The 11,127-nt window shown below is 39.6% G+C and overlaps 1 protein-coding gene and 1 long non-coding RNA gene across 2 annotated transcripts in view; one reads left to right on the top strand and one right to left on the bottom strand.

Moving 5' to 3' along the window:
• The first annotated feature begins 2,253 nt into the window (after positions 1 to 2,253).
• On the top strand, positions 2,254 to 5,278 carry LOC106821055. Its single transcript, XR_001395693.1, has 2 exons — positions 2,254 to 2,363; positions 2,835 to 5,278. It is a non-coding gene; the product is annotated as an uncharacterized LOC106821055 (long non-coding RNA).
• A 111-nt stretch (positions 5,279 to 5,389) lies between these two features.
• The window catches only part of LOC106821053 (TAF5-like RNA polymerase II p300/CBP-associated factor-associated factor 65 kDa subunit 5L), a 15,568-nt gene continuing 9,830 nt past the window's right edge, over positions 5,390 to 11,127 (bottom strand). The window contains exons 9-16 of the mRNA XM_014825695.1: positions 10,314 to 10,324; positions 8,908 to 8,997; positions 8,473 to 8,554; positions 8,038 to 8,149; positions 7,330 to 7,498; positions 6,815 to 6,937; positions 6,505 to 6,562; positions 5,390 to 6,173 (exon numbers count right to left, since the gene is read on the bottom strand). Coding sequence (XP_014681181.1) covers positions 6,053 to 6,173; positions 6,505 to 6,562; positions 6,815 to 6,937; positions 7,330 to 7,498; positions 8,038 to 8,149; positions 8,473 to 8,554; positions 8,908 to 8,997; positions 10,314 to 10,324 — 766 coding nt within the window. The 3' untranslated portion in view covers positions 5,390 to 6,052. The remainder of the gene's footprint in view (positions 6,174 to 6,504; positions 6,563 to 6,814; positions 6,938 to 7,329; positions 7,499 to 8,037; positions 8,150 to 8,472; positions 8,555 to 8,907; positions 8,998 to 10,313; positions 10,325 to 11,127) is intronic.

Raw genomic sequence — 11,127 nt, 5'->3', positions numbered from 1 at the left:
AACAAAACAGTAATATCATTTTATATTTTACCTATAATAATATCTCTACACACCGCTATGATGAGACAGTAGTAATGACCGTATCAAATATACATCACATGCCTTCTACACATGCACTACAATAAAAGCTGCAAAATAGAACAACAAATCTGCGTTAGTCGTCAGTGAGCATGTATCACACATACCTTCTACACACTGCTATGATAACAGTAAGGATACCTATCAAATATACATCACATACCTTCCATACACTGCAATGATAACAGTATAGTGTCACCTATCAAATATACATCACATACCTTCTACACACTGCTATGATAACAGTAGGAATACCTATCAAATATTCATCATATACCTTCTACACACTGCTATGATAACAGTAAGAATACCTATGACGTTTGGTTAGCGATGAAACAAAGTTTAAAAAGTGTTATCAGTCCTTGTGTTTTGAAAAAGGCAGGCGAGTGAAAAATCACACGCCTTGGCTTGCCGAGGTGTGTGTGTGATTTGCATCCGAGTGCCCGCAGCTAGGTCACGAGGCAAACTAGGGGAGTTCGGGGGCATGGCCCCCCCGGAAAAAATTTGAAATCTAGACTTCATGAAATGCCATTTCCAGCATTTTGGACATTTTTTAGGTTTTTTTTTCATCTAACAAAATATCAGTTCTTGAACATATTGATGGATAACTTGAATCACACATTTAGCATGTTTAGTCAAAAAGGAACAAAACTCAATTTTTCAAAGCAGACTATTAAAACTTTAATAGTATTTGCAACATCATAATCATTCAGTCACTTGTTTGCATTTTTGTCAATTTGAGGTATTTCAGTTTCATTTCAAGAAAATCCTTCCTTAATCAAGCTTTTTCATTTTCATTGTCAGCTGCATCTTCATCATCAGTCTCGATCTGCTGTAGCAATTGAATACAGTAACAGTCATATTCATCATGTATGGCTCACGTATGATAGGCCGGACGGTTTTGGTTTTGGTTTTGTTTTTGGTTTTGGTTTTGGGTGGGTTCGGGTGCAAAGCAGTCAACGCAGGCAGTAGGCTTTGTGAGTCGGTCGAGTTGTGTGTTTACGGTTCAGTGTGTAACGGAAGAATACCAGAGTCAACGATACGTCCAGCTTTCGCCGGTGATAAATAAATGATGAGCGGATGAATTGATGTTAAAGACTGCTGTTGGTATAAGCGTTACAACTGTCGTTATAAACATGTGAACCGACTTCCGGCAATGTCCGTGATGTTTACAACCGTTTGCGTTTATCTTCGAGTTTATAAGTTGGATTAATGAAAAACAAAACACGAAGAGGTGTGCGTTTTGATAATGCTCAGATGCGCGTTTTTTCGCAGTTATGTATACAGTAAGTAGTCTCATAAATACTTTGATAAATTATTTAAATACTGTAACTAGAGTGGCTGAAAAAAACGGGTGGACCGACGGTCCATTTAACTTGTTAAATTTACTGGACCGAGAGAGATTTTGGTGGTCTCGGACCACGGTCCACCGCCTAACGTCGAAGACTGTTAGTTGTACACACACACAGCTCATGTGGTGGTAAAAAATTACAATGAGCGGGTTTGTCCCTGAGATTATATTTAAAAAGGTGTCACTAAAATATTATATAAACAGTAGTATAAACTAAAAGGATGTAGGAGGGAAGAGTCTGAAATTGTATACGACGTGTCACGTATACGACATATCACGTAATACACGTAATACGACGTGTCATGTATACGACGTGTCACGTAATCGGGAGACTGATGTGCATTTGGGGGGACAGGCGGAAAACCACATGAAATTCGATGAAGTTGACAACCCAAAGTTGTCCACGATTTCTCGATTTTAATGAGAGTGGGAAGAAAGATAGAGGGCCGAATAATCAGGTGGCATGATATAATAGTTGATGTCCGCTGTCCAAAAATACAGGAAATTAAAAATACGATTCGTTCAATTTGTATCTACGATTTCTCGATATTACCCAAACAAACTAATAAATCTCAATTCTTTTTACGTTTTCTGTTTAATTGAAGCTATGATAGATGTAAAGCTGTGATGGTTTGGTTGTTTAAATACCTGTTCTCATTATTACAATTGAATGTTCGTTTAAAATGTACAGCATGGTTTTTTGCAATTTGAACAATAATTAATCATAATCATCATTCATATTCATATACCTTTCAATTGATTAATGGGAAAGGGACCTGTTAAATCAATCTATGTATCTAGGGCCGACATGAATTTGTATTTACAGCTTGTGCAGCCGCTACCAACGCTGAGCGAGGTGCGCAAGAAAGTGCAGGTCTCCCTCAACACGCTCCGAGACGACCACAAAAGGCACCTCAACCCTACCCCATACAAGGTCTCTCGGTCTCTCTCTTCTCTCTCTTGCTCTCTCTTCCCCTCCCTCTACCTCCCTCCCCTCCCCCCTCTCTCTCTCTCTTTCTTGCTGTTTCTTTCTCTATCTCTCTGCCTCTCTCTGTGTCTCTTTCTGTCTCGTGTGTGTGTCTCTCTATCTGTGTGTGTGTGTGTCTCTCTCTGTCTCTGTATGTTTCTCTCTCACACTCTCTCCCTTAATCTCTCTGAACGTTAGTAATTGATCAATGGTGAAAAAGAACAGGAATGTTTCCAACTGATTGCAAATGAATTATTCTTGTTGGGGTTATAATTTTTGGCTTTTCGTTCCATGTTATTTCATTAAATTGGTTTATATCGTTCATGGCAAAAATGAAAATGAAAATGATAAAATACTCATCAATCAACTATTCATAAAATATAAAAGTCTTTGAGGAATGATGGTGGGCATGTTCTTATACTGTACTTTTATTTGCAGGTATCAGTGACAGACAACTTGTATAATTTTCTCCACGAACTCTGGCTTGAAAATGCACCCATAGGGGAGCTGTACTGATGCATTACCATCTACAAGTCTGTCCTGTTAGTTGAAAAGTGCTGGCATGTAATGATAGCGACCATATACGAATGTATTGTGATGCTGGGGTACTATCGATACATCGCTATGGTAACCATCACTGTATCAAAGTAATGGTGTTTATTTTGTTGATGATTTGCTATAGCAACCGTCTACAACGTATGCGTCGTGAATTCATGATATCAGAATATTGACGTGTGACAGCAAGAATTCCCAACAAATAATGACAGCTTATTTTGGGCACAATCATGGCATTATTTACTAGCCTAAAAATATACTGTGAAGCATATAGTCTTAGTGACCATTACTGTCATAGGGTGTTACAGGTTCTGGTAATTTTAAATGTGAGGACATAACAAAATTTTTTAATGAGAATAGTTTCAAATTATCACGGAGACATGATTGTGTTTCCATCTAGTATTTCCCTGCTTGGATTCAATCCATTAATTAGATAGTGATATCTGAGAAGAAGAGGAGAACTTGAAAAATAGGGGGCATGTAATCTCACATAATGCATACACGGAAAAGTGCGAGGTTAAACCACAATGCACTAAATAATTTACCAATGCGGACGTATATATTAATGTTATGTAGTAAAAAGAATATATACACAAATCATTTTTAGAAAAACATTTTTAGAAACGTACGTGAATGGAACTGATTATACATATACTTAATATAATACTACCTGAAAATATGCCTGAAACTGTTATTGCATCTTATGTTATACTTAAATTAGCTACGCAGAAATATTGCTCCAAGAATTTTCTGCTCCTGCTCAAATGGCATGTTCTGATATTCTTGTAAGATGCGAATATGTAGCTTAATTTGTGTGTTTGTTATGCAGCGTTTTAAACACGTTTTATGAAATGTTTTATATGGTAAATGTACGTTAATAAGCACCCGTTGACCTTCCACGTCCTCAACGTTACCAGCTATGGAAAAGTGCAGAGTCAAGAAACGTCATCAAGGGTGTGCTTGCTATTGTGGGCAGTTTGTACAAGCAACTCGCAATGTAACCAACAGATATCATCTACTTTTTATTGTAAACAAGACCAATTTTAGCTTAAATCTATATTGAGTATACATATGTTCCTAGTTGTATGGATACCTAAAGATGTCCCTTTCCTGTAACTAGTGTAATCAATTTGTAAAAAAAACGATAATTACGATACAAACCTCGATGATACACGTGTCGAAAAGTTTGACTATCATGGTACGCATATCGATACTTTACTGAATAAAATCCTTATCATATGGCAGCATAGTTTCATCAGAAAACGGAAGTTGCGTGACACAATTCACCGCTCAACAGCATTCGTTTACTTACCACTTCACCATATTGATTTGCAAGCTTTCACGTGATTGGTAGAGCCCCGTTTCAGTTTATAGTTTGCTAGATAGTTTTTCTTTAAAGTAGTGCAATACGTATCGTATCAATGCTAGGTAGTTTCTTATCGTACCATAAACGGTGTATTGTGATACTGTATCGCCCAACTCTCACCATATATTGCCTCAAAGAAAATTGTAATTGGTTTTTTCACGATTTCTGTCAGTAGCTGTAATCTGTGCGTGCGTGCGTGCGTGCGTGCGTATTGCTGACTTGAGGGACTTGTGCGGTGTGGCGAATACAAAGCATTGCATGTAACATCTCTTCCAGGTAGTTAAGCTACCTAAAAAAGTGGGAAGGTAAAGTTTGTCCTAGGTGTGAACAAAGACCAATTGGAACTGCAATTTTGAGTTTTCTCCTAGAGAATATTGCACCAGCTCTGTTGTCACGCCTTTGCATTTACGAGTTTGACATGTTAGATTTTCGTTTGCGATCTCTTTCTATGGATCTCTTTCTTTTTACTAATTCTAATGTGCCTTTTTATTGTAGCATGTACTACGTAGATATATTATAAATGACATAGTTTTCATATAACAGCAATGAAAAAATAATTTGACATGTTGCGAGAAAAGGTTAGAATTAGATTTTTAGAGGACAATGAAGGACTTGTGCAAAAATCATTTATTAATGTGAGATTTTTTGCAATTATTTACTCAGGTTGGCAGCTATAGCATGAGTATGTGCTCTCTCTCCATTATTAATTGTTTTATGATCTTGTACATAGTGTGATCGGTGGTGGCACCAATGTTAGTTAGATCTTGTCTTGTTTTGCTGGCTGCTTCATTTGTGTGTGGCGAATCATTTTATTTCAGTGCGTTTTAGATTCTGCTTAAAAAGTACAAAGTTTATAAATCAGGTTCTTGTAATTCTTAAATTTACTGAAATTAGACTAGCCGAAATAGAAGAGTCTTACACGTTTTTGGTTTTACATGTTATAAAAACTGTTCGAAAAGCACACGTGCACGATTATTTTATTTCTGTAATTCTGGGGAACGTTGGAGTTATAATTCTCAAAATTACTTGCATATTAGACTCAAGTGAAAAATAGACATACAAAACGGCTGTATATAATCATTATTATAAGCATATATAACAATATATTTACAAAACAACTATAACAGGGTTCAGTACAAAATAGTTTTCTTTGTGCAGTCATAGCAACTTGAAGGTACTTGACGTTTATATATACGAAAGTTTTTATAGGTCTATCACAACTCGCACTTTCGGGGTAACAGGAGACGCTGCTGGTGGTACCAGTTGAAACAGATCTACACCTGTCCACAGTAATCTTGAAATAATTACACATCTCTGTACAAAGAGACTGCCGTGGTCAGCATTCAGTAATACCTAATATATCAGCCAGCCATGTACTAGACTCATCGATTTTCATCACACGAAAACTTAGTTCCTGCGGCTATAACACCAGTCCATGATTTAAATGTTCGTTGCCTTGGACACTGCTTAGGTAGACTGCAACCGAAGGCAGAGCATGGACATTTTTATCAACATACAAACGTGACACGCCGAAAGTCGTTGAAAGCTGAACGCACCAAACGTCAACGCACCATTCTGAACATCCGATTGGGTACTCCGATGCAATCACGGAGATTTTTCGAAGGCTTCCCGCAGCTGAAGCATCGCTTATCGTCCGTGCATAGTGCTTAGCTGCTTCGTGGCAATGATGGCTTGCACGCTCTCTATACCTTGAGCACCGGCGGCCCCCCTGCCGTCACGAGTAGACGGCCACGGCAGTCAGCAGGTTGTAGGTGGAATAGCGCATGTGCAGAATGTTGGAGGACTTGGACGGAAAAGCACCGATCATCTCTGCCGACGAGTAGCCTTCTGTTGGCCTGCAGGTGAGGTAGCGAAGTAACGGCACAGTGTGACGTCAGGTTCGTATATTTATGGTAATACCACCCCATGTAAATTATGGAATTTCTCACTATGAAAGATTTTTCAGGAATGTATTACTTTCACAACATGGGGTATTACTGTGTAAGCTCATTAATGATAAAATATTACATATGCAAGTGTTTGGCATCATAGCACACCGACCTATTAATTGCAGTATTTATGAATGCATATTCTATGCACTTTTAATGACTGCATGTCATTATGCACATGAATCAATTTGTGATATATATTAAATATCAGTAGATAGTAATATGTATCCAAACTTACACAGTGTTTATGGTTGTCATTCTGACATCCCAAATTCTGGTAACATTATCCATTCCACCTAAAATACATGACAACCAATTAAACATTATTAATTAATTACCGATTAAATAATTAAACACATGATAACAGATTATAGAGATATTAGCTAGACAGTTAGACAAGCTAGAATCATTTAATTACGCATGGCATTAAAACCTTATTATTTTTCGTCCTTGGTCTTAATTGTGTGAAATCAGAGATTGGAGAAACAAGTGAGCTGATATTGCACATATTGATGTTAATATTGATTGATTTACTTTCGGATATTTACCTGATGCAAGCATAGATCCGAGCTTGTTGAAGCAGAGACTGTAGACAGAGTCTGTATGACCCTTCAGTTCTTTATACAGAGTACCAGCGGCAACATCCCAAATGCGAATTCTCCGGTCTTCGCCTGCAAGAAAAAAAATCACAGCAATGGAATCGACCAGAAAAACATTCACATACTGGAAAGCACCGACTGATTTGACCTAACTGTGTGGAGTGACTCACAGCTAGCTCCAGCCAATCACAGGTGGGATGGGGGTATTCTAATATGCTGCTTAGTAACCAAGTGAAGTCTCGACAATGTACTGTAAATGGGTAAAAGACACGTATAAACTGGTCAAGCCTGACTGACCTAGGAATATCCAAGAGGGCAGGGTTGTCTCGCTCAGATGTATACATAAATTCTTTTGTGGATGACATCTCTGCCATAGCTAATGGTTTTGTTATTAAGCTAGATCAAATACGGGTGAAAATAAAAGAATCGTAACATCGTCACTATGTCCTCCATTACCAACGTACCCGCAGAAGCAAGGTAATGTCCATCCGGACTAAATGCAAGTGCAAACACCGACCCCTGGTGCCCACGCAGAACCCTCGCCAGTTTTGCATCCTGTACATTCCACAGTCGCACCGTCCTGTCCACAGACGCAGTAGCAATGTAGTTGGAATTTGGATGAAATTTCACGCACTGCAATTAGAATACAGTACGTAAACACACATAGCCAGCATTTGCTAGCATAAAGAATCTTCATAAAATTCATACAGCCACTGTTTTTAGACTGGGAAAGATCGACTAGTTTCATCATCACGAAGCAATCCTCATCACAGTTAATAACACCATCATTACCAGTAAGCTACTGAACTTCATTCCCGTGGCGATTGTACCCCCATCATGCACCGAACTTGTAGCTGGCAAGTCAGTAGTTTGCCAGTCTGGTGTCCAATGACCGCTCATGGTCGCAGACAAAAACTAGTACTTGCCTCAACTACCAGGCTCATGCCCAATTTCAACCCATGTATAGCGTGCAATTTTGGACTCATCAATAGATACTAACACACTAACAACAAGATTTACAATATAGGCTCAGAAAGTAACACCACGATGATAAAATGACGTTTTCACGTCTAACGCAATTTTTTGTGTCAGATGTACATGGTACAGTTTTAGACTTGAGATTTGTCTCCCCAGATGCTGTGAGTTCACTCGTGTCATGCAGGAGCACTCACGTCTACATCGGAGTTGTGTCCAGCAAATACCCTGAGGGGATACGTCCGATCAAAGCTCCATAACCTCGCTGTCGCGTCTTTGGAACCAGTAACAAAATATATGCTGAGTGGACTGTAAGGGAACATGCAGTAAACAGGATCAGACACGATTTTAGGTCAGGTATGTTTAATACTAAAACTCGAATTATGCGCAGATCAGGACGACTAAAAATAAAATAAAACACGAACTCCAATGTTTTCGTGGTGAAGGTTTACCTTTAGTCTTGTTACTTGTAACTCAGCTCAATAAAGTATGTGTTATAAATCTATGTGCAATAGTATGTAAGAGTATGTGTTATAACTCATTAGCAATATTTACACATTGTCAGACAGTATGTCAAGTAACAAGTTTGAAGCAATTTTATTTGAGAACATGCCCATCACACCCTAGCTTACCTTATATCTAATGACCAAATAGGATAATCATGAGCTCTGTACACAACCGTATTGATAAATGTGTTCATGTCCCATAATCTCACTGAAACAATAATGGCATGTCAATTAACACCACAGTTCCAGTTTTTGAAAATATTTGAGTAAATAACATGTTCTAATCTAATACAATACTATATGCCCTGTGTAAAACACATACTCTACTAGTTGTAAAACCCATATGTGAAATACAGGGCCTAGTGTTTTTTAAGCATGTACATAAAGCTGAATCTGTCTTCTATACCATATTCGCCGAGTTGACATATTTAATCAGGACTTATACTAAACATAAACTAACTTATAAAGCTACTTGTAATAAATACAATTTGATAGCAGATTTCTAATGGTCTCAGAATAGCGAGAAAATCAGAAAATTACGAGATGAAGAGAACCGGTCACCTGATGTGTCCTCAGAAATGCTGAGTAGATGTTTGGAATCATGTGTGAACTGAGCATCATACACGGAGCCAGAGTGCCCCCTGAGTGTCACTGTAGTTTGTGATGACGGTCGATTTCACCCCCGCGGTCGCGAGCGTGAATCGCCGCATGAACCGACAAGCTCGCGGTCGGTCAAATTGCCGAGTTGCTCGACTTTCCCGTCGAAATCCCGGTTTGGATACTCTCGGAGCGACTCCCCGTTTTCCCCGCGTGGACTTCCTCCCAGTATTACCCGGTTTGCACGGAAGTCCAGGTTACCCGCCCCTTCTCTCCACTCATCGCAAGTCGTCAGGTTGTTGATTTGCTCTTTCCTCAGCTGGTGGAGATCGGAGGGAAGCCGAAGATCAAGCTGAGTCAGGACCTGGAGAAGGTGACCATACCCGGCGCAAAGGCAGTCTACAGGCTCTATGGAAAGGACGGTAGGTTCGCACTATTGCGCAACTCACTAATGCACCAATCCGTGATTATAATAAAAGTATTATATGAATAGTAATATAAAGGATGCAGGAGGGAAGAGTCTAGAATGAATCCAGAAGGTTAAGTGGGGAGCGTTCTGGATCGTTGTCAAGAGCTGAGGGTGCCACGATGGAAAGTCACAGTGAAGCAGTAGCAGTGGGAACAAAGTCTGCCCCCACCTGGCTCGCGTTACAGCACACACATAGATGACAATAGACCAGGTGTTATACCTGTGAATCCGTTGAGTCCGTGAAGCGAGGTGACCCACCCTTGCTGTTGTTGTTGTTGTTATTGTTGTTGTTGTTATTGGGTTGGTCAAGCCAGACCCATGTTTATACACGTGTTTGTTACATACACACGCCGTTGTCGACCGGTACACGTTGTAGCCAAGCATTATCTTTTAGAGCTCCGCTATCACATTGCTGATTGGCTACAGCTACTTGTTTGTTAAACTCTCGAGGCAGATGGTTCCTTTCTCGTCTCTCATGGAGTAACTCTATTGGCTGCTCCACAGCCTGCTATTGTTGTCATGCATTGTCCACCCTGGAATGTCTTACAGAGTAGGCATGATGAAATACACGGTGTCAGTGTACCGTGTCTAAATTCTCTAAACGTAGGTCTGTAACTGCATAGATCTACACAGAGGAAGCATAACAGGGTGTTGCGCATCTGAACGATACAAAAACCTTTTGGGTTTGAACTCTTGGATTTTGGAAATTCGTGTTTGAAAAAGCCGCGATACTCGCGACCACCATTTGGAGAGGAAATAGAATGCCAGTCGTTGTAGTAGCTGGTTTTCTCTCCCACTCATTTTGATGGAAGAACTTGAGTTTTTATGCTCGCATGCATGTGGCTCTAGTTTATCAGTAGCATTTCTGCCCTAGTTTGCTGAGAGCTTGACTATTGTTTACCGTTGTCGGCCCTGTCCGATAACGCACAGCAATGATATTCAAAAGTGCAATTTCATGTATTTACTGAGAGGCGGCATTTCACTGCACTAGTCGGTGTATAAATTTTGTCTGTGTGTGTCTGTCTGTCTGTCTGTCTGTCTTTCTGTTAGACTACCGAAATAATAACAGTGCATTTCCGTTTTAGGATTATGATTCAGTATTTCGAAATTTACATTTCATCAATGAAATTTTGGGTGAAGTTTTAATTTCATTTGATAAACAATACATTAGCAAACAAGCAGGTTTTGTTTTACTTCTGCTCAAGCTTTTTGTGTTTGTATAATGACTGATATATGAATTTGCATTATGATTATGGTACGATACCTCATAATAGTGAAAAATATTGTGTTGAAATGATGGTACACTATCACGCTGGTGTCATATTTGGCTGATCAAAGCGAGCGAACCTGAATATTACACCTTCAAAATGTTCGCGTATATAATCGATGTTCATAACTGCTTACGATGCTTCTGACAATGTACACCAGGTTTGTAAAGTATCCGCGGCAACTAACATTTACGTCAACTGATGTCGCGATTGCAGGAAAGGCGCTGATCGACCTCATACAGCGATGCGACGAGAATGTACCGGTGGCAGGAGAGAGAGTTCTGTGTCGGCATCCGTTCCACGAGCCGAAGCGTGCCTACGTTGTTCCTGCCAAGGTCGAGCAGATTCTGCAGTTGTTCTGGCAGGGTGGCAAGGTAAACGAGAGAACATATACGACGTGTGACGTAATACGACGTATCACGTATACGACGTGTCACGTATACGACG

Source organism: Priapulus caudatus, unplaced genomic scaffold, assembly GCF_000485595.1.
Source record: "Priapulus caudatus unplaced genomic scaffold, Priapulus_caudatus-5.0.1 Scaffold57, whole genome shotgun sequence".
NCBI classification, from domain to species: Eukaryota; Metazoa; Priapulida; class Priapulimorpha; order Priapulimorphida; family Priapulidae; genus Priapulus; species Priapulus caudatus.
The sequence above is the reverse complement of the archived record's forward strand: the minus strand, read 5'-3'. Positions and strand labels throughout refer to the sequence as shown.